This window comes from Phocoena phocoena, chromosome 8 (genome assembly GCF_963924675.1).
Source record: "Phocoena phocoena chromosome 8, mPhoPho1.1, whole genome shotgun sequence".
Taxonomy (NCBI): domain Eukaryota; kingdom Metazoa; phylum Chordata; class Mammalia; order Artiodactyla; family Phocoenidae; genus Phocoena; species Phocoena phocoena.
This window is the reverse complement of record NC_089226.1, coordinates 25,404,939-25,432,541: the sequence shown is the minus strand read 5'-3', so window position 1 is coordinate 25,432,541 and position 27,603 is coordinate 25,404,939. Positions and strand designations below refer to the sequence as shown.

At 39.9% G+C, this 27,603-nt stretch overlaps 1 protein-coding gene across 1 annotated transcript in view; it reads right to left on the bottom strand.

The window, feature by feature from the left end:
- ALKBH8 (alkB homolog 8, tRNA methyltransferase) overlaps positions 1 to 27,603 on the bottom strand; it is a 65,993-nt gene that overhangs the window by 19,680 nt on the left and 18,710 nt on the right. The window contains exon 7 of the mRNA XM_065882843.1: positions 16,796 to 16,902. Coding sequence (XP_065738915.1) covers positions 16,796 to 16,902 — 107 coding nt within the window. The remainder of the gene's footprint in view (positions 1 to 16,795; positions 16,903 to 27,603) is intronic.

Sequence of the window (27,603 nt, the reverse complement as noted above, 5' to 3'; positions counted from 1 at the left end):
GGAGAAGATTGGGTGAACAGAGCGAGAAGTTAGACATTTTTAACAATGAGTTAGAAAATATAAAGAAGAAACAAACAGAGCTGAAAAATATGACCACTGAAATAAAAAATACAGTAGATGGAATCAGTAGATTAGATATATAGAGAAATGGATTATCGAGCTGGAGACAGACAGAGTAGTGGAAATCACTCAAGCTGAACAGAAAAAAGAAAAAAGAATAAAAAGAAATGAGGACAGGAGACGAGGGGAAGATGGAGGAAGAGTAAGACGCGGAGATCACCTTCCACCCCACAGATACACCAGAAATACATCTACACGTGGAACAACTCCTACAGAACACCTACTGAACGCTGGCAGAAGACCTCAGACCTCCCAAAAGGCAAGAAACTCCTCATGTACCTCGGTAGGGCAAAAGAAAAAAAGAGACAAAAGATGCAGGGACGGGACCTGCACCAGTGGGAGGGAGCTGTGAAGGAGGAAAGGATTCCACACACTAGGAAGCCCCTTCGCGGGCGGAGACTGCGGGTGGCGGAGGGTGGAAGCTTCGGAGCCGCGGAGGAGACCGCAGCAACAGGGGTGCAGAGGGCAAAGCGGGGAGATTCTCGCACAGAGGATCGGTGCCGACTGGCACTCACCAGCCCGAGAGGCTTGTCTGCTCACCCGCCGGGGCGGGCGGGGCTGCGAGCTGAGGCTCGGGCTTTGGTCGGAGCACAGGGAGAGGACTGAGGTTGGCAGCGTGAACACAGCCTGAAGGGGTTAGTGCACCACAGCTAGCCGGGAGGGAGTCCGGCAAAAGGTCTGGAGCTGCCGAAGAGGCAAGAGACTTTTTCTTCCCTCTTTGTTTCCTGGTGCACGAGGAGAGGGGATTAAGAGCACTGCTTAAAGGAGCTCCAGAGACGGGCGTGAGCCGCGGCTAAAAGCGCGGACCCCAGAGGCGGGCATGGGCATAAGAAGCTAAGGCTGCTGCTGCCGCCATCAAGAAGCCTGTGTGCGAGCACAGGTCACTATCCACACCTCCCTTCTGGGGAGCCTGTGCAGCCCGCCACTGCCAGGTTCCCGGGATCCAGGGACAACTTCCCTGGGAGGACGAACAGCGAGCCTCAGGCTGGTGCAACGGCACGCTGGCCTCTGCCGCCGCAGGCTCGCCCCGCTCTCTGTGCCCCTCCCTCCCTGCGGCCTGAGTGAGCCAGAGTTCCCGAATCAGCGGCTCCTTTAACCCGTCCTGTCTGGGCGAAAAACAGACGCCCTCCAGCGACCTATACGCAGAGGCGGGGCCAAATCCAAAGCTGAGCCCCTGGAAGCTGTGAGAACAAAGAAGAGAAAGTGAAATCTCTCCCAGCAGCCTCAGAAGCAGCGGATTAAAGCTCCACAATCAACTTGATGTACCCTGCATCTGTGGAATATATGAATAGACAACAAATCATCCCACATTGAGAAGGTGACCTTTGAGAGCAAAATTTAGGAATTTTTCCCCTTTCACTCTTTTTGTGCGTGTGTATGTGTATGCTTCTGTGCGAGATTTTGTCTGTATAGCTTTGCTTCCACCATTTGTCCTAGGGTTCTATTCGTCCGTTTTTTTTCTTAATAATTATTATTGATTGTAATAACTTTATTTTATCTTCTTTCTTTCTCTCTCTCTCTCTCTTTCTTTCTTTCCTTCGTCCTTCCCTCCTTTAGACAACGAATCATCCCAAATTGAGGAGGTGGACTATGAGAGCAAGATTTATGATTTTTTCCCCTTTTCCTCTTTTTCTGAGTATGTATGTGTATGCTTCTCTTTGAGATTTTGTCTCTATAGCTTTGCTTCCACCATTTGTCCTAAGGTTCTATCCGTCCATTTAAAAAAAATTTTTTTTCTTAATAATTATTTTTTAATTTAATAACTTTATTATATTTTACTTTACTTTATCTTTTCTTTTTTCCTTCCTTCCCTCCTTCCTTCCTTCCTTCCATCCTCCCACCGTCCCTCCCTCCCTCCCTCCCTCGTCCCCTCCCTCCCTCCCTGTCTTTCTTTCTTTCCTTTTCTTCTTCCTTCCTTCCTTCCTTCCTTCCTTTCTCTCTTTCTTCCTACTTCTACTAATTCTTTCTCTCTACTTTTTCTCCCTTTTATTCTGAGCTGTGTGGATGAAAGGCTCTTGGTGCTGCAGCCAGGAGTCAGTGCTGTGCCTCTGAGGTGGGAGAGCCAACTTCAGGACACTGGTCAACAAGAGGCCTCCCAGCTTCACATAATATCAAATGGCGAAAATCTCCCAGAGATCTCCATCTCAACGCCAGCACCCAGCTTCAACGACCAGCAAGCTACAGTGCTGGACACCCTATGCCAAACAACTAGCAAAACAGGAACACAACCCCACCCATTAGCAGAGAGGCTGCCTAAAATCATAATAAGTCCACAGACACCCCAAAACACACCACCAGACGTGGACCTGCCCACCAGAAAGACAAGATCCAGCTTCATCCACCAGAACACAGGCACTAGTCCCCTCCACCAGGAAGCCTACAAAACCCACTGAACCAACCTTAGCCACTGGGGACAGACACCAAAAACAATGGGAACTACGAACCTGCAGCCTGCAAAAAGGAGACCCCAAACACAGTAAGATAAGCAAAATGAGAAGACAGAAAAACACACCGCAGACAAAGGAGCAAGATAAAAACCCACGAGACCTAACAAATGAAGAGGAAATAGGCAGTCTACCTGAAAAAGAATTCAGAATAATGATAGTAAAGATGATCCAAAATCTTGGAAATAGAATAGACAAAATGCAAGAAACATTTAACAAGGAACTAGAAGAACTAAAGATGAAACAAACAACGATGAACAACACAATAAATGAAATTAAAAATACTCTAGAAGGGATCAATAGCAGAATAACTGAGGCAGAAGAACGGATAAGTGACCTGGAAGATAAAATAGTGGAAATAACTACTGCAGAGCAGAAAAAAGAATGAAAAGAACTGAGGACAGTCTCAGAGACCTCTGGGACAACATTAAACGCACCAACATTCAAATTATAGGGGTTCCAGAAGAAGAAGAGAAAAAGAAAGGGACTGAGAAAATATTTGAAGAGATTATAGTTGAAAACTTCCCAAATATGGGAAAGAAAATAGTTAATCAAGTCCAGGAAGCACAGAGAGTCCCATACAGGATAAATCCAAGGAGAAATAGGCCAAGACACATATTAATCAAACTGTCAAAAATTAAATATAAAGAAAGCATATTAAAAGCAGCAAGGGAAAAACAACAAATAACACACAAGGGAATCCCCATAAGGTTAACAGCTGATCTTTCAGCAGAAACTCTGCAAGCCAGAAGGGAGTGGCAGGACATATTTAAAGTGATGAAGGAGAAAAACCTGCAACCAAGATTACTCAACTCAGCAAGGATCTCACTCAGATTTGATGGAGAAATTAAAACCTTTACAGACAAGCAAAAGCTGAGTGAGTTCAGCACCACCAAACCAGCTTTACAACAAATGCTAAAGGAACTTCTCTAGGCAAGAAACACAAGAGAAGGAAAAGACCTACAATAACGAACCCAAAACTATTTAGAAAATGGGAATAGGAACATACATATCGATAATTACCTTAAATGTAAATGGACTAAATGCTCCCACCAAAAGACGCTGAATGGATACAAAAACAAGACCCATATATATGCTGTCTACAAGAGACCCACTTCAGACCTAGAGACACATACAGACTGAAAGTAAGGGGGTGGAAAAAGATATTCCACGCAAATGGAAACCAAAAGAAAGCTGGAGTAGCAATTCTCATATCAGACAAAAGAGACTTTAAAATAGGGACTATTAGAAGAGACAAAGAAGGACACTACATAATGATCAAGGGATTGATCCAAGAAGAAGATATAACAATTGTAAATATTTATGCACCCAACATAAGAGAACCTCAATACATAAGGCAAATACTAACAGCCATAAAAGGGGAAATCGACAGTAACACATTCATAGTAGGGGACTTTAACACCCCACTTTCACCAATGGACAGATCATCCAAAATGAAAATAAATAAGGAAACACAAGCTTTAAATGATACATTAAACAAGATGGACTTAATTGATATTTATAGGACACTCCATCCAAAAACAACAGAATACACATTTTTCTCAAGTGCTCATGGAATATTCTCCAGGATAGATCATATCTTGGGTCATAAATCAAGCCTTGGTAAATTTCAGAAAATTGAAAGTGTATCAAGTATCTTTTCCGACAACAACGCTATGGGACTAGATATCAATTACAGGAAAAGATCTGTAAAAAAACAAACACATGGAGGCTAAACAATACACTACTTAATAACGAAGCGATCACTGGAGAAATCAAAGAGGAAATCAAAAAATACCTAGAAACAAATAACAATGGAGACACGATGACCCAAAACTTATGGGATGCAGCAAAAGCAGTTCTAAGAGGGAACTTTATAGCAATAGAAGCCCACCTTAAGAAACAGAAAACACCTCGAATAAACAACCTAACCTTGCACCTAACGCAATCTGAGAAAGAAGAACAAAAAACCCCAAAGCTAGCAGAAGGAAAGACATCATAAAAATCATATCAGAAATAAATGAAAAAGAAATGAAGGAAACAATAGCAAAGATCAATAAAACTTAAAGCTAGTTCTTTGAGAAGATAAACAAAATAGATAAACCATTAGCCAGACTCATCAAGAAAAAAAGAGAGAAGACTCAAATCAACAGAATTGGAAATGAAAAAGAAGTAACAACTGACACTGCAGAAATACAAAAGATCATGAGAGATTACTACAAGCAACTCTATGCCAATAAAATGGACAACCTGGAAGAAATGGACAAATTCTTAAAAATGCACAACCTGCTAAGACTGAATCAGGAAGAAATAGAAAATATGAACAGACCAATCACAAGCACTAAAAATTGAAACTGTGATTAAAAATCTTCTAACAAACAAAATCCCAGGACCAGATGGCTTCACAGGCGAATTCTATCAAACATTTAGAGAAGAGCTAACACCTATCCTTCTCAAACTCTTCCAAAATATAGCAGAGGGAGGAACACTCCCAAATTCATTCTACAAGGCCACCATCACCTTGATTCAAAACCAGACAAGGATGTCATGAAGAAAGAAAACGACAGGCCAATATCACTGATAAACATAGATGCAAAAATCCTCAACAAAATACTAGCAAACAGAATCCAACAGCACATTATAAGGATCATACACCATGATCAAGTGGGGTTTATTCCAGGAATGCAAGGAATCTTCAATATACAGAAATCAATCAATGTGATAAACCATATTAACAAATTGAAGGAGAAAAACCATATGATTATCTCAATAGATGCAGAGAAATCTTTCGACAAAATTCAACACTCATTTATGATAAAAACCCTGCAGAAAGTAGGCATAGAAGGAACTTTCCTCAACATAATAAAGGCCATATATGACAAACCCACAGCCAACATCATCCTCAATGCTGAAAAACTGAAAGCATTTCCACTAAGATCAGGAATAAGACAAGGTTGCCCACTGTCACCACTCTTATTCAACATAGTTTTGGAAGTTTTAGCCACAGCAATCAGAGAAGAAAAGGAAATAAAAGGAATCCAAATTGGAAAAGAAGAAGTAAAGCTGTCACTGTTTGCAGATGACATGATACTATACATAGAGAATCCTAAAGATGCTACCAGAAAACTACTAGAGCTAATCAATGAATTTGGTAAAGTTGCAGGATACAAAATTAATGCACAGAAATCTCTGGCATTCCTCTACACTAATGAGAAAAATCTGAATGTGAAATCAAGAAAACACTCCCATTTACCATTGCAACAAAAAGAATAAAATATCTAGGAATAAACCTACCTAAGGAGACGAAAGACCTATATGCAGAAAATTATAAGACACTGATGAAAGAAATTACAGATGATACAAACAGATGGCGAGATATACCATGTTCTTGGATAGGAAGAATCAACATTGTGAAAATGACTCTACTATCCAAAGCAATCTACAGATTCAATGCAATCCCTATCAAACTACCACTGGCATTTTTCACAGAACTAGAACAAACAATTTCACAATTTGTATGGAAACACAAAAGACCCCGAATAGCCAAAGCAATCTTGAGAACGAAAAACGGAGCTGGAGGAATCAGGCTCCCTGACTTCAGACTATACTACAAAGCTACAGTAATCAAGACAGTGTGGTACTGGCACAAAAACAGAAAGATAGATCAATGGAACAGGATAGAAAGCCCAGAGATAAACCCATGCACATATGGTCACCTTATCTTTGATAAAGGAGGCAGGAATGTACAGTGGGGAAAGGACAGCCTCTTCAATAAGTGGTGCTGGGAAAACTGGACAGGTACATGTAAAAGTATGAGATTAGATCACTCCCTAACACCAGACACAAAAATAAGCTCAAAATGGATTAAAGACCTAAATGTAAGGCCAGAAACTATCAAACTCTTAGAGGAAAACATAGGCAGAACACTCTATGACATAAATCACAGCAAGATCCTTTTTGACCCACCTCCTAGAGAAATGGAAATAAAAACAACAATAAACAAATGGGACCTAATGAAACTTCAAAGCTTTTGCACAGCAAAGGAAACCCTAAACAAGACCAAAAGACAACCCTCAGAATGGGAGAAAATATTTGCAAATGAAGCAACTGACAAAGGATTAATTTCCAGAAGTTACAAGCAGCTCATGCAGCTCAATAACAAAAAAGCAAACAACCCAATCCAAAAGTGGGCAGAAGACCTAAACAGACATTTCTCGAAAGAAGATATACAGACTGCCAACAAAGACATGAAAGAATGCTCAACATCATTAACCATTAGAGAAATGCAAATCAAAACTACAATGAGATATCATCTCACACCAGTCAGAATGGCCATCATCAAAAAATCTAGAAACAATAAATGCTGGAGAGGGTGTGGAGAAAAGGGAACACTCTTGCACTGCTGGTGGGAATGTGAATTGGTACAGCCACTATGGAGAATAGTATGGAGGTTCCTTAAAAAATTACAAACAGAACTACCATATGACCCAGCAATCCCACTACTGGGCATATACCCTGAGAAAACCATAATTCAAAAAGAGTCATGTACCAAAATGTTCATTGCAACTCTATTTACAATAGCCCGGAGATGGAAACAACCTAAGTGCCCATCATCAGATGAATGGATAAAGAAGATGTGGCACATATATACAATGGAATATTACTCAGCCATAAAAAGAAACGAAATTGAGCTATTTGTAATGAGGTGGATGGACCTAGAGTCTGTCATACAGAGTGAAGTAAGTCAGAAAGAGAAAGACAAATACTGCATGCTAACACATATATATGGAATTTAAGGGAAAAAAATGTCATGAAGAACCTAGGGGTAAGACAGGAATAAACACACAGACCTACTGGAGTACGGACTTGAGGATATGGGGAGGGGGAAGGGTGAGCTGTGACAAAGCGAGAGAGAGGCATGGACATATATACACTAACAAACGTAAGGTAGATAGCTAGTGGGAAGCAGCCGCATAGCACAGGGAGATCAGCTTGGTGCTTTGTGACTGCCTGGAGGGGTGGGATAAGGAGGGTGGAAGGGAGGGAGACGCAAGAGGGAAGAGATATGGGAACATATGTATATGTATAACTGATTCACTTTGTTATAAAGCAGAAACTAACACACCATTGTAAAGCAATTATACTCCAATAAAGATGTTAAAAAAAAAAAAAAGAAATGTGGACAGTTTAAGAGACCTCTGAGACACATCAATTGCACTAATATTCACACTATAGGGGTCCCAGAGGAGAAAAGAGACAGAAAGGGGCAGAGAACATATTTGAAGACACAAGAGCTGAAAACGTCCCTATCCTGGGAAAGGAAACAGACGTCCCGGTGCAGGAAGCACAGAGAGTCCCAAACAGGAGCAACCTAAAGAGGACCACACCCAGACACACTGTAATTAAAATGGCAAAAAATAATGATAAAGAGAGAATATTAAAAGCAGCAAGGGGAAAGCAACAAGTTACATACAAGGGAACTCCCATAAGGTTATAAGCTGACTATTCAGCAGAAACTCTGCAGTCCAGAAGGGAGTGACATAATATATTTAAAATGATGAAAGGGAAAAATCTACAACCAAGAATACTCTACCCAGCAAAGCTTTCATCCAGACTTGAGAGTTAAAAAGTTTTACAGACAAGCAAAAGCTAAAAGAGTTTAGCACCACCAAGGCAGCTTTGCAAGAAAGGCTAAAGGGACTTTTCTAAGCAGAAAAGACCATAAGAAATATGAAAACTGTGAAAGGTAAAATCTCATTGGTAAAGGCAAATATACAGTAAAGGTAGTAGATCAACCACTTACAAAACTAGTAGGAAGGCTAAAAGATAAACCTGGTTTTAAAAAAAAGCAAACATGATAAAAATATGATCAAGTTAAGATGAAATTTATTATCTATAGAATTCTAGTGTAAATTAAAGGGAAAATAGAAAACAACTGACTACGGTTTAATCTATGTGCCACTGCAAAAAAAAAAAAAAGATCAAGAACTCAATAATAGGCAGAAGATCTGAATAGATATTTTTCCAAAGAAAACATACAGATGGCTAATGGGTATATGAAAAGGTGCTCAACATCACTAATCAGTGAAATGCAAATCAAAGCCAGAATGAGATTATCAGCTTATACCTATTAGAATGGCTATTATCAGCCAGGACATGGAAGCAACCTAAGTGTCCATTGACAGATGAATGGATAAAGAAGATGTGGCACGTACATACAATGGAATATTACTCAGCCATAAAGAGAAACAAAATTGAGTTATTTGTAGTGAGGTGGATGGACCTAGAGTCTGTCATACAGAGTGAAGTAAGTCAGAAAGAGAAAAACAAATACCATATGCTAACACATATATATAGAATCTAAAAAAAAAAATGGTTTTGAAGAACCAGGGGGAGGACAGGAATAAAGATGCTGACGTAGAGAATCGACTTGAGGACACAGGGAGGGGGAAGGGTAAGCTGAGACTAAGTGAGAGAAAGGCATTGACATATATACACTACCAAATGTAAAACAGATAGCTATTGGGAAGCAGCTGCATAGCACAGGGAGATCAGCTTGTGCTTTGTGACCACCTAGAGGGGTGGGATAGGGAGGGTGGGAGGGAGACACAAGAGGGAGGGGATATGGGGATGATTCACTTTGTTATACAGCAGCAACTAACACAACAATGTAAAGCAATTATACTCCAATAAAGATGTTAAAAAAATTGTGAAAAAAAAAGAATGGCTATTATCAAAAAGACAAAAATAAGGAGTGTTGGCAAGGATGTGTAGAAAAGACAATCCTTGTACACTGTTGGTGGTTATATAAATTGGTGCAACCCTTACAGAACAGTATGGAGATTCCTCAAAAAATTTTAATATAACTACCATATAACAAAGCAATTCCACTTCTGGGTATTTATCTGAAGGAAACAAAAAGACTAACTTAAAAAGATACCTGGGGGCTTCCCTGGTGGCGCAGTGGTTGGGGGTCCACCTGCCAATGCAGGGGACGCAGGTTCATGCCCCGGTCCAGGAGGATCCCACATGCCGCGGAGTGGCTGGGCCTGTGGGCCGTGGCCGCTGGGCCTGCGCGTCCGGAGCCTGTGCTCCGCAATGTGAGAGGCCACAACAGTGAGAAGCCCACGTACCGCAAAAAAAAAAAAAAAAAGAAAAAAGATATCTGTACCCCCTATGTTCATTGCAGCATTATTTACAATAGCCAAGACATGGAAACAACTGGGCATTATGCTAACTGAAATAAGTCAGAGAAAGAAAGAAAAGTATCATATGATCTCACTTACACGTGGAATGTAAAACAAAAATAAAACAAACTTATACATACAGAAAACAGATTGGTGGTTTGTGAGGTGGGTGGGGTGGGGTGAAGTTGGGTGGGGGAAGGTGTGTGAAATGGTAAATGTGGTCAAAAGGTATAAACTTCCTGTAATAAAGTAAATAAGTCCGGGTGCTATAACGGTGTCTATAGTTAATAATACTGTATTGCATATTTGATAGTTGCTAAGAGAGTATATCATAAAAGTTCCCAATAAAAGAAAAACAAATTTGTAACTGTGTGGTGATGGATGTTAACTAGACTTATTGTGTTGACCGTTTTGCAATATATACATAGAGAGAATCAGTATGCTGTACATCTGGAACTAATACAGTGTTATATATAAATAAAATCTTAATTAAAAAATCAGAATTTCCAGGCTGACAGCTTCTGAAACTATTTTTTTTTTTTTTTTTTTTTTTTTTTTCAGTACGCGGGCCTCTCACTGTTGTGGTCTCTCCCGTTGCGGAGCACAGGCTCCGGATGCGCAGGCTCAGCGGCTCCGGACGCGCAGGCTCAGCGGCCATGGCTCACGGGCCCAGCTGCTCCGTGGCATGTGGGATCTTCCCGGACCGGGGCACAAACCCGTGTCTCCTGCATCGGCAGGCGGACTCTCAACCACTGCGCCACCAGGGAAGCCCGAAACTGTTTATTTTTGAAACTAATAAATTCAGAGTATTGGAAAAGAAGTATTTCACAGGTTGTAACCGAGCAGGACCTTATGTGGTCTTCCCCAGACAGATCCCTCCCCCATATCCTCTGCTTTTAGCTCCTCTCTGAAGTACCTAGATAATAGTATCTGATGCACATTTCCTGAATTGTTTTACAGATGCTAAAACCCCTACTAAATGAAAGAAATTAACTACTTGATGACCATGAGCACCCATGACCTACTGGCACCTAAGGATTGATAATATTAACCCCTGTGACACCACCCTGTTACTTCAACATCAACCAATCAGAGAACTGTGCACAGGCTGATCACATATCCTGGGATGCCCCTCACTCACCCTGCCTTTAAAAATACTTTGCTGGGCCTTCCCTTGTGGCGCAGTGGTTGAGAGTCCGCCTGCTGATGCAGGGGACACGGGTTCGTGCCCCGGTCTGGGAGGGTCCCACATGCCATAGACTGGCTAGGCCCGTGAGCCATGGCCTCTGAGCCTGCACGTCCGGAGCCTGTGCTCCGCAACAGGAGAGGCCACAACAGTGAGAGGCCCGCATACTGAAAAAAACAAAACAAAACTTTGCTGAAACCCATTGAGGAGTTTGGGCTTTTTGAGCACTAGCTGTCCGGATTCGTTGTACAGTGCCCAACAATAAATGCTCCACTTTCCTTCACCCACAACCTGATGTCAGTAGACTGGCTTTTACTGCGTGTGGGCAAGTGAACCCAAGTTTGTTTTGGTAACAAGGTCTTGATACTATTTTAAAAAGGATTTTATTTCTTTCCCCCAAAATTATTATTTTTTTTTTTTTGCTGTACGCAGGCCTCTCACTGTTGTGGCCTCTCCCACTGCAGAGCACAGACTCTGGACGTGCAGGCTCAGCGGCCATGGCTCACGGGCCTAGCCGCTCCGCGGCATGTGGGATCTTCCCGGACCGGGGCACGAACCCATGTCCCCTGCATCGGCAGGCGGACTCTCAACCACTGCGCCACCAGGGAAGCCCAAAATTAATTTTTGATTATTGACCCTGTATGCTACAAACCTGTATGCTATATTTAGTTATTAATTCTAGTACTTTGTAGATTTCCTAGGATTTTCTACATCTACGATCATAAAGAGTTTTACTTCTTCCTTTCAAATACATATGATTTTCACTTCTTTCTCTTGGATTATTATACTAAGACATCCAATACAATATTAAATAGAAGTGATGAGAGCAGAAATCCCTGCCATGTTCAATATTTCAGGAAAAAGCATTCAATATTTTATCACTAAGTATGATGTTGCCTGTGGGTTTTTCATTGATGCCCTTTATCAGACTGAAGAAGTTTCCTTCTTATCCTAGTTTGCCAAGTTTTTATCATGAGTGGATGCTGAATTCTGTCAAATACATTTTCTGCATCAATCAAGATGACATGATTATATACTTTTTCTCTTTTGTTCTTTTAATGTTCGGTTTCCAAATGTTAAACCTATCTTACAATCCTGGGATAAACTCCACTTAGTCTTGATGTGTTTTCTTTTTTATATATTGCAGGATTGGATTTTCTAATATTTTGTCAAGGACTTTTACCTTCTCTGAGAGATACTGGTCTATAATTTTATTTTATTGTAATGTCCTTAACAAATTTTGGTGTCAGGGTAATGCCAGTCTCATAAAACAAGTTGGGAGAATGGCTCTTTTAAAAGAGCTCATGCTAAAAGCAATTTTTTAGAAGTAAAAGCAAGCAAAAAATGCCTGAAATTATATGATTGTTACTCTCATAGCTGAAAATGATTAAAACTATGGTGTTGAACAAAAGTCAAGATATTTTAGAACAATGAATATCTTGAAACTCTTATTAGCAATTCTCTCTTGGGTACTAAGTAGTTCTCTATAATGGCTCTCTGAAGTCAATTACTTCACTTGCCTAGAGTTAAATCTTAGGCAAAGGTCAAGCAGTACTTACTGCTTTGGGTACCAATCTCAGATTTCTGGGAAGAGGTAATCCATATGTTAAAAATAATTAATTCTTTACATGTCTCTGAACATCTTTTTTCCCCCTGTACTTAAATTATAATCTAGTTGGGAAAATATTAAATAAAAAGATAAAAACAGGGCTTCCCTGGTGGCGCAGTGGTTGAGAGTCCGCCTGCAGATGCAAGGGACGTGGGTTCATGCCCCGGTCCGGGAAGATCCCACATGCCGCGGAGTGGCTAGGCCCATGAGCCATGGCCACTGAGCCTGCGCGTCTGGAGCCTGTGCTGCACAACGGGAAAGGCCACAACAGTGAGAGGTCCGTGTACGGCAAAAAAAAAAAAAAAAAAAAAAAAGATAAAAACATTTTTATAGATTTAAATAACAGTTCAATACAACAGAAAAGACATCACAAGCCAGTAGGAGACAATACAGTCTTTAGGAGTTAAGAGAGAAATTATTTCAGGCTACTGCAGTCAGAAAAAGCTTTATACATTATAAGGGAAATAAAAGTTGAGCTACATGTTAAAAACAAGTGAATGGAAGGGAAAAGGAAATTTATTGCATTAAGAGTTGACAAAAGTCTGAAGGCTACAAGGCACTGTATAAATTCAGATGAAAGGGAGCAAACAAGTTTAGCTATAACGGTATGGTTAAGATCACAGATCCTGAAGCCAGACTCCCTGGCTTTCTGATCTTGTGTCTGCCCTTTAATGGTTTTGTAACTTTGTACCAGTTATGCTCCAATTTCCTTTAAAAATGGGGACAAAACCACGAAAAAAACTTTCCACTGTGACAATATGAGTTAAATCAGTTAATATATGTAAAGCTTTTAGACAATGCCTGGCACAAAGAAAATGCTCCAAAAATAATTTAAAAGGAGAGCTCACACAAACTCGTGAACTAATGCAACCCAAGGCTAGTCAACTAACATAAATGAGCGAAGCAGGTAGATTTGTTTAGAAATATATTGTTTGCCATTAAAAACATAGGAATTGTCTTCATTTAAAAAAACAAAGTGTTCTCTTCCATTTTTCTTAAAACACATGTTCCTGCTCATTCTACCTTTTTCCCCCACTTTTAAAACAGACATGAGTTTAAGAAATATTTAATTTTCACTTAACTCTGTTATAAGATAAAAACAACAGTACAAGCACAGTGATAAATGACAACTGATACTCAGCCGTAGTTCAGGGAGTCATAGAAAGTGGTAGGAACTCTAGAGAATCTGAAAATGTAGGTCTCACCTATAGAAGGCCATTGATAGTCTCAGCTACTGCTGCCAAAAGATACTGTGGTTTCAGATCTTCTCAATTTTCAAAAGAAGCTGAAAATTCAGATTCTTGTGTAAAAGCTCCTAATTTTCACGTGTAACCAATTTTTTAAAATGCTACAACATTGAGCACTACCACACCAGCCAAACAGCCTGACTGCTATATTTGACCCATGTGTTGCCAGTTTGCCATATTTGATTTAGGGCCTGCTGGCTAGAATAGTAAACTATGTATCAAATTAAAAGTATTTGGAATTGGCCGCGTTAATCAACAACCTTCTTCAGTAGTGCTTTCTAGTGCTTTTTTAGCACAGAGATCAAAATATTTTTAATCAAGGTTTATTTCTATAGTTTATATGTATTTTTAAGTGCACTAAATGTGCTTTTTCAATTTATCTTCCCTTCCATCCAGATTCCAAGGAACCCGTCAGTAGTTGATATACCATTTGTTTGGTCAGTCTCTCTCTGTTCCTGTTTCTGTGTGTCTTCCCTTCCCTTCCCTCCCTCCTTCTCTCTCTTTTCTTGACACACACACACACACACACACACACAAATCACATTACAGATAACGGGTATCAGTGGAAGCCTTTAAAAATAATACTGAAGGTTCTTTTTCCCCTGAAATTATTATAGAAAATTTTGATTCTAGAGAAAGGTTTAAAAATAAATATTAACCTGCAAGTCAATCTTCCAGAGATCCTACTCCTAACATTTAACAAGAAAATAATCTGATGAAGATGATGTTTAGGAGAAGTAATCTATACTATTACCCAGAACAAATTAAAATATTTTCATAACATAGGCCTATAGAAAGTAATTTCTTATTTTGTATTTGTTGTACTGCTATTATTCTTAAGTTTAAATGGTACCAATAGTAAAAATCCTTGAACCTAAAACAAAAGAAAATGTGAATATTCTCAAAATTACAGGAATACTTTAAACACCACTAGATCGCATCACCATTTTCAATTACTGAAAGTTAAAAATATTTTAAATGGCTGTGAAAAAGAAATCAGGCAAATTTAATCCTTAGTGCACAAAATCAGGCCATCTGTTTTTATGGTTCATTTAAGACAGGTTACAAATTCATTTACATGTTCACTTCCTTGAATTTTTATAAAAATGCATCAGCTAAAATCTCCAACCAGGGCAGTATTAATAAGTACAGAGCTCAGAAGTATTTTAAGTGACAATATATGTAAATTTTAGCAGTGTGATGCTTCCACCTCAAAAGGCTAAGGATTCATTCCTGCCAAAAGTGAATAACCCATTTCCTTCAGATTAGATTCAATCGAACAAACTCAAATTGAGGGTCATTCTGTAAAACAACTGGCCTTCTTAAAAGCATGAATGTCATGAAAGACAAAGAAAAGTTGAGGAATTGTTTCAAATTAAAGAAGACTAAAGAGAATTGACAACTAAGTGTAATGCAGGTTAATAGGCCAAATCCTAGATCAGAGGGAAAACTTACCAAGAGGTACTGACAGATTCTCTCCGTGACCAAACTTTACTCAGGTTCCTCTGAGCCCAAATAGGCCCTATCCTTGGGTATGTTCTAGATCTAGCCCCATTTTAGCAAGAATCCTGCTAAGTCAGTTTAGCCCGAATCCCCCACCCTCGATATCTGATCATCCTTGGTATCTGACCAAATTCCTTACCCGCATCTTTCCCCCAGGTGATGTCTGATCGTCCTGGCCTGCCTTCAGCAAGAATCTTATGGTTGGTTTAGCCAGAATTCCCCCTTGCCACTGATGTTTCCTCTTAGTAGTTTTCTATCCACCCACACTGCCCCATTCCCAATCCCAGGCTCCTTGCCTATAAAACTCCATTTCTCCTTTTTGTATTGAAATTGAGCCCACTCCTATACTGAGGTCTCTTTTCCCCTGTTGCAATAGTTCCTGAGTAAAATCTGGATTTGCTGCTTTAACTACTGTCAGGGTCTGGTTTTTCTTTGACAATGCTATAAAGTACAACTAGCACAATTTCATGATGGATTGTATAAGAGTATGATAAGAGTATTTTACAATGTTGAATTTCCTGAATTTGAGGCTTACACTGCAGTTTCATAAAACAGGGACTGGCAAACTTTTTCTATAACAGGGCCATATAGTAAATATTACAGGCACAGAGAGCCACATACAGTCTCTACCACATATTCTTTTTTGGTTTTGTTCTTTACAACCACTTAAAAATGTAAAACCAGTTTTAGTTCAAGAGCTTTGTAAAAATAAGGGCTGAATTTGACTCACGAGCCATTGTTTGCCAACCCCTGATACAGACAATGTCCTTGCTCTTTAAAAATATGCAATGAATGGGCTTCCCTGGTGGCGCAGTGGTTGAGAATCTGCCTGCTAATGCAGGGGACACGGGTTCGAGCCCTGGTCTGGGAAGATCCCACATGCCACGGAGCAACTAGGCCTGTGAGCCACAACTACTGAGCCTGTGCTCCGCAACAAGAGAGGCCATGATAGTGAGAGGCCCGTGCACCACGATGAAGAGTGGCCCCTGCCTGCCACAACCAGAGAAAGCCCTCGCACAGAAACGAAGACCCAACACAGCAAAAATAAATAAATAAAATTAATAAACTCCTACCCCCAACACCTTCCAAAAAAAAATAAATTAAAAAAATTTATAAATTAAAAAAATTAAAAAATAAAAATATGCAATGAAGCATGTAAGGGTAAAGTCATGATGGCTGCAACTTACTCTCAAATGATTCAGCAAAAATAATAATAATGATAACATGTGAGAGAGAAAATGCATAGCAAAATATTCACAATTTGTAAATCTATGTGAAAGGTGAAGGGAATTAACCATATTATGCTTACAACTTTTCTTTAAATTTGAATTTTTTTCAAAATAAAAAGTTTAAAAAAAGCCATAGATGTCCCTGGGGTTTTAAACCCAGAAGCCTCAATGTGCAAGCCTGGAGCATGGTTCTGGTGGCTCAGGAAGAAAAGAATGAGAACTCCCACAAAGCAAAAGGTATCCTGTCATCAAGGTCATTTCAGTACATACCCATGGGTCCAAAGGTATCTAGATTCTCCTGTCATCACCAGCAAACTCCTACAAGGCAGCATAACAGGCACTGTGACACCATCTGGGTGCTTAAAATCCATGACAATCTTGAAGTAAAGACAAAAGCATAAAGATCAATCCAAAATGTCATGTACTCCAAGAATAAGAATGATTCTGGCTATCTTTCTAGGCTAATAGAGATTAAAACATGGTAATGCTTATAGGATGGCATAGCACAGAGGTTCTCAAACTTTAGTGTACATAAGAATCAACTGAATGACTAAAAAACATATTTAATCCACAGAGAGACTCAGTAGATGTATCATGAGGCTCAGGAATCTGCACCTCTAACAGTCACCTAAGGAAATTATGATGTGGATGGTCTGAGGAACACACATATACTATGCAAAACACTAGGGTAGTGGTCAAACACAAGGACTTAGGAGCTGAAACATTCATACCCTGGATTTTTCATTTACTGGCCATATGAATTCAGGACAAGTCATTTAACCCTTCTGTGTCCAGTTTCCTCAACTCTTACAGGATTGTTAAGTGGATATAAATTACAGTATCTGGCACATCATAAATACAAAAAACACTATTATTATTCATAGAAATATTAATAATTCATAATATAAGGGGAAGTAGCTATTAGATGCAGATTCTCATATAATCCATTTGTCTTTAAAGTCATGCAACATTTTGGATTTTAGAGACTGATTTACAAGAGATAAACAAAGAACACAGGAAGATTTTCAGCAATTCTTCCTAAATTACGATCAAATATTATAAATAGCAACATATAAAGGTACAACAGCCAAGAAAATGTTTTTGTGCTCAGGAACCCAAACACTGATGACTTCAGTCTAAACATAGCAGCAGCTAACAAATGTGAATTTTAAAAAGGCGTGTGACAGGGCTAAAAAATATTTAAATGAACAAATCAATCCATCTGAAAAATAAATATGACAACCAAATATCAGTGGGATAATATAATTTAGCATAGTACCTTCATTAAAGGTAAACTTGCCACAGTACCTGGCACCAAAGAAAGCATTCAGTAACTGTTACCTACTATTATTAATAATAATATTGGATCAAATTAGATAATACACATGAAAATTCTTTGTAAACTATACAAAATTATACAGATCTAAGTTGGTTTTTTCCCTTTCTCATCTGCCATTCCAATCTAAGTACGGAAAATAAAGTAAGATGATAGAATTTAATTTTCCAAACAATTATCTGTTCCAAATGATGACATATAATTTCAAATAGTCATACTCCAAAAGCATACTATTTTATAAACACTGTAGATAAATTCTGAAGTTTTGGGTGTGAAATGAAACTTCCCTGAAGCGTATAAATAAAAGAAGATGGACTGACAGAGACAGAGGGTGGTTAGATGAACAGATATTTAATAAAGCAAGTATATTAAAATGTTAACTGTAGCATCAGGTGGTGAGTATATAGGGATTTACTGTATAATACTAACTTTTCGGTGTGAAAATTTTCATAATAAAATGTTAGGAAAAGGGGAGAAAACCCCACTGTGGCCCATTTGTAAGCCATTATATATAGGCTTCAATTTTCTGAATAGACACTAAGGTTCACACGTAAGAAAAAATAATAGCGTATTTATTAATTACATTATTAGAGATGATCAGTTGTGGCTTAAAGGAATGAAAACTGTCTGGGTGAAAACTCTTGATGGGAAAATATTCTGAGAGACTAGACTATAACTCATTCATTAGACAAATACTTATTAATCACTGTGTGAGGCATCAAAGACTCCAATGGTGAATAAGAGACATATTCTCTGCCCACCTAGAGATTACAGTTTCTGGCCAATTAATATTCCACGTTTTAAAAATACAAAATACATATATATTTGTGAAATTCAAACACATCCGCTCCTATCAACAGAGTAATGATTTTAAAATAGGGAAATCTCAGTTTAAACAAATGATTAGAACTGACAAGACAAATACAAACATGACACTAATTAATGTGGAAACATTTGTGCTGAAATATAAAAGCCAAGTTTCAAGGAAGAAAAATACACTACCAAATAATACAAATGTTATGGGAATTATGTTAGAAAATGTACAGAATACTTATTAATTATTATAATTGATGATTATTATTGATTTACTAGAGAAGCTCACAGAACTCAGGAAGACAGTTTACTTACTGTTTATCAGTTTATTATAAAAGGATATGATAAAGCATACAGATGAACATCAGATGCAAGAGATGTATAGGACAAGGTAAGGAGTACAGAACATCCATGCCCTCTCTGGGCACACCACTCTCCCAGCACCTCCACGTGTTCATCAACCTGGAATCTCTCTATACCACTGGGATTTTTATGGAGGCTTCCTCATGTAGGCATGATTAATTATTAACTCCATTTCCAGACCCTCTCCCCTCTCTGGGGAGTTTTTGTGAATTTAAGGAAATGACTCTTATTTATAAAATTAAATGTACATTTTCTATGAAAATCAAATTTTCCTTAAAATATTCCATCATAAAAATAAAGTATTATCAATATCATCACAGTATCTGTATCTGAAATATAATGCTTGTGGGACTTCCCTGGTGGTGCAATGGTTAAGAATCTGCCTGCCAATGCAGGGGCCATGGGTTCGATCCCCGGTCCGGGAAGATCCCACATGCCGTGAAGCAGCTAAGCCTATGCACTACAACTACTGAGCCTGCGCTCTAGAGCCCGTGAGCCACAACTACTGAGCCCACGTGCCACAACTACTGAAGCCCACATGCCTAGAGCCCATGCTCTGCAACAAGAGAAGCCACCAAAATGAGAAGCCCATGCACTGCAATGAAGAGTAGTCCTCACTCACTGCAACTAGAGAAAGCCTATGCGCAGCAACACAGCCAAAAATAAATAAATAAATAAAATTTAAAACTATGTAATGCTTGTTAAAGGCAAAAAAAAAAAATTTTTTTTTCAAAAATTCACTAAGGATTCACAATAAATAATGCTTGCCAGCAACTGCTGAATCATTCTGCCCTGTGACAGCTTTGTTCCACAGGAGCATTTTCCAATTATTCTTTTTGGCTTTACCTATATTCTTTATTTTCTGAGATGGCAGAGTCAATAAAGATCAAGTTTCCAGCAAGCTCATGGTAAGACAGGAGAGAAGGGGGCAGGGCAAAATCATTAAAAGAATGACACAGCCATTGAGGATACAATAAAAACTAATCCGCCTAATTAGGCCCAAGATGGCAGAAGATTTGACTTCCAGTAGACCTTGAGCCTTATTATAATGCATTAGCTTATTGTAACACATTAGCATGCTAAATGACACACCCATAGGCACAATGATGGTTCCCAGGCTGACCACAAAAGGCCAAAAAGTGGGCTGTGGCCCAGTTCCTGGAAATCTCCATCCCTTCTCCAAAACAGTTAGAATATTCCTCCCACTTGTTAGCATATGTAATTACCCAGCCCATTAAAAACTAACCACCCCCACAGCCTGGGACCCCGGTCTCACCTTCTGAGACTGACTACATTCTGTCTATGGAATGTGTCTCTCTCTAAACAAACTTTCATTTACTATGGCTCGCCCTAGAATTCTTTCCTACGTGAAGCCAAGAATCCTCACTTGGTAGCTCATCCCAGGAACTCACCCAAGACCTGGGACATGACCATTCTCTCACACCCCCTTCTCCTGCAACAATGGGGCATGACTGAGGGTAATGTTCAGTTCAAAGCAAACAAACAAAAAATCCTAGACATTCTGATCTTATAAAACCTTTAACACAACCAAAATACAACAGAAAAAAAAACCCAGACACAGCTATCACTCAAGTATTTACTCAAATAAAGATAAGATGCAGGGACTTCCCTGGCGGTCCAGTGGTTAAGACTCCGGGCTCCCAATGCAGGGGGCACAGGTTCAATCCCTGGTCGGGGAACTAAGATCCTACATGCCGCATAGCACAGCCAAAAAAAAAAAAAGAAAAGAAAAAAAAGATAAGATGCATAACAGAAAGTACATGAAACAGATCTCCTCCATGTTGGCTAAACAGGAAAATGAAAAAATATATTGCTACTGGGAACACTTCTGAGAAAGAAGACAAACTTAATCCTGATCCTTATTGGTTAAAAATAGGCTGAGACCTTTAACCTTTTGAAACCCTTGAGGGTATATCAACAAGAGACAATAAGAGGTAAAGAATAATGTGTGATTTATACAGAATGATGAAAGCTGAGAGGACAGAAGTGACTATATTTAGCTGGAGAAAATATTTCATACCTGAGAATTTAGCAGACTAGAAAGAAGTCCACCTGTTTCCCATAGCCTGCCAAATCTAAGTTGTCCTAACTGGACCCACCTGTAACTGAGCAGGACCCTATAGGGTCTTCCTGGGACAGACCCCTCCCCCATATCATCTGCCTTAGCTCCTCTCTGAAGTACCAAGATAATAGTATCTGACGCATATTTCCTGAGTTTTTTACATGCTAAAACCACCACCAAAGGAAGAAATTACTTAATGATTATGAGCACGTAGCCTCCAAACCATCTGGCACCTAAGGATTGATCACCATCAATCAATCAGAGAACTGTGCAAAAGCTGATCACATATCCTGGGACACCCCTCCCTCACCTTGCCTTTAAAAAAGCTTTTTTGAAACCCTTCGGAGACTTTAGGGTTTTAGAGCATGAGCCACCCATCCTCCTTGTATTGGCACCTTTACAATAAATGCTGCCCTTTCCCTCACCACAATCCAGTGTCAGTAGATTGGCTTTACTGCATGCAGGCAAGCAGACCCAAGTTTGGTTCAGTAACAAAATGAAGTAAGTTTGCTTTTTATTTTAAACAGCAAACAAGTGATTCCACATACCTCATCATGGCCATGTCTGCTATGTTTGGACACGTGAGAAAGGAGAAGAGGAAAAAGGGAGATAGACACAACAGCAAGGATACAAGACTGAAGCTACAAACTACTTACAAAGGAAGAAATACAACAATATCAAAAATGTCTGTTAACATACGTTCCCTGGATTTATAAATACAGAATCCCACCATATCATGAGATAATTAGTCCATTGTGAGGGAGAAGAGCAACCCTGAACATTTTTAGTAAAACAAATATAACTTTTTGTCCTTCTACAAAAGATGACACTCCCAGAAGTATACTTTCCTAAGCTGAAAAGTAGCTGAAAGAGAAGCCTGTGGTATACCATATTTTTCCAAAGCAGAGGAATTAATAGGAATTTTGCCTAGGATATGTTGGAGACCAACAGCTGCTGTCAGTGACCTTTAAATCTCCTACCTGTACTACATAAGTCTGCTTAGTTTCCATCCTTTAAGAAAAGTTAAAATCAAGGACCACAACAAACCAGTTTCCCAACACTAGGAGCCATGAATTCATTTGCTAAATTCTTTGAAAACTGGAATCTCAAGATTACCAAGTCTTGTGAAACTCAAAGGAAGGAGACAATGGCAGTAACAACACACTCTGGAATCAATACACAGGACATAGGACCTCCCATGTAAAAATGACTAAAAAAAGAAAACGAGCTCTGCTCCCTTGTCCTACAGTCAGAAGCAATTTCCTAAAGTACAGGCCTTAATAGTCTTATCAAGAGGGGGAAAAAGATCTCATACATGAAGTTGAGATGGTACCTTACGGCATATAACAGTGATCTGCAAGTAGTAGATGCAGCAGCTAAATACCATTGGGGCCCAAGAAACTTATTTCTCACTGCTTCTGAGAGAGGGTGTAAGAAGCTGAGCATCATTTCATGTTTCTAGCGTGAAAACTTTCCTAGTTGATCAGATACCATGAATACATTTAGGGAACATACCTGGGAACTTGTCTACAGTATTGCCTATGTGAAACAAGGAAAATTAGATCCGATTAAAAGTTTAAAAGAAAACACCACAAACAAATCTACTCTAGAGCACAACGTCAGCAAATTCCACCTTTCAAACACAACTCTACCTTACAAAACTAGGTCTCAACAGCTGAATAATAGATTCTGCCCTCTCTTCCTCTTCACCCCCAAATACAGATGATTTTTCAATGGTTTTATATGGCTGAGCTCAAGAGGAATGTAAAATTAAAAGAAAAGGCATCTTTTAGTTTAATGGTCTAAGCACATTGCCAAATGCCATAAAAGAGAGCAAAATATACATTGCATAACAGAAAAATAAGCTTGAAAATGAACAGATGCCCAATTAGAGGCACTTTAGCCATCACTGAATATTCAATAGCTTAAACACCTATGAGATAATATGATCATGCTTATGTGTTTGCACTGAGACCACTTGCTATCAGCTCTCATTTATCACACTGTGGCTTCATTTGTTTGCAGGTACTGTGAAGTGAAATCCACCACCATCCAAATAAGGACTCTCAAAGCGAGATCAGTCACAAACCACCTCAGTAAAATTAAGTTTTCCTTTGTACATGATAAGGCTACATAGGTAATGAAACATTTTAGCTTAAATAAAAATTTTTTGGATTTTATCCTCATTTACTTGTTAGATTCTGTCTAGTAGATTATATTCCACAAATATTTTGGGGTGAATAAATGAATGAATAAGTTCATCATAAATAATTTATTTGAAAATATAGGTGGTGTATCATACATTTTTGGAGAGAAGGCTTCCTAAATTCCATTTATTTATGTCCTGGGCTTTCCTCCTTAAGCAAAATAAATCACCAGATTCATATACACAGATAACCCAAATAAGACAGCTAGCACAACAAGAACAATAGTAGTAGTATGTATATCTATTCCTGAGGACCTGGCTATTCCTCATAAGGAAAAACTTACTATAGTACCTACCTCAGGCCTAGCATAGAATAGGTGATTGCTACACAATGAGGTTATCACCTCACACCTGTCAGAATGGCGATTATCAAAAAGAAATAACAAGTGTTGGCATGGATATGGGAAAAATTCAACCTTGCATGCTGTTGGTAGGAATGTAAATTGGTTCAGTCACTAAGGAAAACAGTATGAAAGTTCCTCAAAAAATCAAAAATAGAACTACTATATGATCCAACAATTCCACTTCTGGGTATTTATTCAAAGGAATAAACACTAACTTGAAAAGATATGTGCTCCCTCATGTGCATTATTTACAACAGCCAAGACATGGAAGCAACCTAAATGTCCATTAATGGATGAAGAAAATGTGAGATACACACACACACACACACACACACACACACACACACACATTATTCAGCTATAAAAAAGGAGGAAATTTTGCCATTTGCGACAACAGGGATGAACCTAGAGTGTATTATGCTAAGTGAAATAAGTCAGACAAGAAAGACAAACATTGGGTTGTCTTTGGGTTGGCCAAAAAAGTTCGTTCCACCAAACCAGCTTTTTTCTGTAAGACGTTATGATCTCACTTATATGTGGAATCTAAAAAAAAATAACGAAACAGAAGCAGACTCAGATACAGAGAACTAGTGGTTCCAATGGGGAGGACGATGGAAGGATGAGTGAAATAGGTTAGGGAGATTAGGAGGTACAAACTCCCAAACTTACAAAATAAATTGGTCACGGGGATATAATGTACAGCATTACAATATTATTGACTATATTCTGTATCACAACATATGGCAACTAGGCTTATCGTGGTAATCCTCTTACAACGTATAAAAGTATCAAATTTCTATCCTGTACACCTGAAACTAATATAATACTGTAAGTCAATTATACTTCAATTTTTTAAAAAAAACTGGAAAAAAAAAGTATATGCTTCCAGAGACACCAAATGGAGATAACAATTACAGCAGATTTTCCGTGCAACTCGAGCTAAGTTTTCCCCTCTTTACAAGTTTTAATTAAAAACTATAGATGGGGGCTTCCCTGGTGGCGCAGTGGTTGGGAGTCCGCCTGCCGATGCAGGGGACACCGGTTCGTGCCCCGGTCCGGGAGGATCCCACGTGCCGCGGAGCGGCTGGGCCCGTGAGCCATGGCCGCTGGGCCTGCGCGTCCGGAGCCTGTGCTCCGCGGCGGGAGGGGCCACAGCAGTGGGAGGCCCGCATACCGCAAAAAAAAAAAAAAAAAAAAAAAAAAACTATAGAGGAGGGCAGAGTCAAGATGGCGGTGTGGGAAGATGCAGAGTTCATGTCTCCCCATAACTGGGGCGCCTGCCGGACTCTGCTCGGGGAGCCTAACACCCAAGGAGGATGGTAGGATGTGGGGGAACTGAGGCGGGGAGAAGTGGAGTTTGGACAGGACAGGCACCGCTGAGGGGTGGCTGAGAAGGGAGAGGGGTTCCCACGCCTGGAGGGACCCTCAGGGGCTCGGATCAGGGGGGAGTGGGCCCAGCATTTCCCCTACCACATTGGCTGGGGAAGTCTGCCCGGTTCTCAGGCCGGGTCCTACGCCCTCAGAGGTCCCCTCCAGGCTGGGTTTGTCCTGGGGGAGTAGGAGGGAAGCCGGGAGAGAAGGATAGGCAGGCAGAAGGAGCCCTCAGGACCAGAGGAGCAGGAAAGGAGCAGAGGGCATTTGCCCCTTCCACTTGGGCACGGGGAGCCTGCTGACCTCCCAGGCCAGTCCCCCGCCCTCCAAAGCCCCCTCCAGGCTTCACGGGCACTGGCGGCATATGAGGGAGGCCAGGAAGATCAGCAGAGGCAGGTGGAAAGGGACCTCCAGGACCGGAGGAGCAGGAGAGGAGTGGAGGGCGTTTGCCCCGCCCACTCAAGCCCAGGAAGCCTGCTGGGCTCCCAGGGCGGGGTCCCCCACCCTCTGAGACCAGGGGCAGGGGCACTCCTGAGCCCCTTCTGTTCTGTTGAGCTTAAGCCCCACCCCCCACCCCACCACAGCCTTTCCCAGCCCTGTTGGTCCTAAACATAGGCCCACCCACTGCCCAAACATCACCCCTGCTTCGGCCCCACCCTCCACAGCCAAGGCCTTTTCCACCTTTTCTCTTCCTTTTTTTACCATCCCACAGAACTTGCGGGATCTTGGTTCACGAGCCAGGGGTCGGGCCAAAGCTCCTGCAGTGGGAGCTCTGAGTCCAAACCACTGGACTAACAGAGAACCTCAGACTCCAGGGAATATTCATCAGAGTGAGGTCTCCCGGAGGTCCTCACCTTAGCACCAAGACCCAGCTCTACCCAACAGCCTACAAACTGCAGTGTTAGAAGCCACAGGCCAAACAACTGGGAAGACAGGAACACAATCACACTCATTAAAAAAAGGAAAAAAAAATGAGAGAGCAAAACAATATGTCACAGATGAAGGGGCAAGGTAAAAACCTACAAGACCAAATAAATGAAGAGGAAATAGGCAATCTACCTGAAAAGGAATTCAGAGTAATGATAGTAAACATGATCTAGAATCTCAGAAATAGAATGGAGACACGGATTGAGAAAATATAAGAATGTTTAACAAAGATCTAGAAGAATTAAAGGACAAAAAAACAGAGATGAACAACATAATAACTGAAATGAAAAATACACTAGACTGAATCAATAACAGAATAACTGAGGTAGAAGAACGAATAAGTGAGCTGGAAGACAAAATGGTGGAAATAACTGCCAAGGAGCAGAATAAAGAAAAAGGAATGAAAAGAATTGAAGACAATCTCAGAGACCTCTGGGACAACACTAAATGCACCAACATTCAACTTACAGGTTCCCAGAAGAAGAGAAAAAGAAAGGATCTGAGAAAATATTTGAAGAGATTATAGTCGAAAACTTCCCTAACATGGGAAAGGAAATAGTCACCCAAGTCCAGGAAGCACAGAGAGTCCATACAGGATAAACCCTAGGAGAAACACACCAAGACACATATTAATCAAACTAAGAAAAATTAAATTCAAAGAAAAAATATTAAAAGCAGCAAGGGAAAAACAATACATAACATGCAAAGGAATCCCAATAAGGTTATCAGCAGATTTTTCAGCATAAACTCTGCAGGCCAGAAAGGAGTGGCAGGATATACTTAAAGTGATGAAAGAGAAAAACCTACAACCAAGATTACTCTACCCAGCAAGGATCTCATTCAGATTCGATGGAGAAGTCAAAAGCTTTTCAGAAAAGCAAAAGCTAAGAGAATTCAGCACCACCAAACCAGCTTTACAACAAATGCTATAGAAACTTCTCTAGGGGGGAAACACAAGAGAAGAAAAGGACCCACAAAAACAAGCCCAAAACAATTAAGAAAATGGTAATAGGAACTTACATGTCAATAACCTTGAATGTAAATAGATGAAAGGCCCCCCAAAAAAGACACAGACTGGCTGAATGGATACAAAAAACAAGACCCATATACGCTGTCTACAAGAGACCCACTTCAGACCTAGGGACACATAAAGACTGAAAGTGAAGGGATGGAAAAAGATATTCCATGCAAATGGAAATCAAAAGAAAGCTGGAGTAGCAATACTCGTATCAGATAAAATAGACTATAAAATAAAGACTGTTACAAGAGATAAGGAAGGACACTACATAATGATCAAGAGATTAATCTAAAAAAGAAGATGTAACAATTGTAACTGTTTATGCACCCAACATAGGAACACCTCAATACATAAGGCAAATGCTAACAACCATGAAAGGGGAAATAGACAGTAACACAATAATAGTGGGGGACTTTAACACCCCACTTACACCAATGGACAGATCATCCAAACATAAAATAAATAAGGAAACACAAGCTTTAAATGACACAATATACCAGATAGATTTAATTGATATTTATAGAACATTCCGCCCAAAAGTGGCAGAATACACTTGCTTCTCAAGTGCACATGGAACATTATCCAGGATAGATCCCATCTTGGGACACAAATCAAGC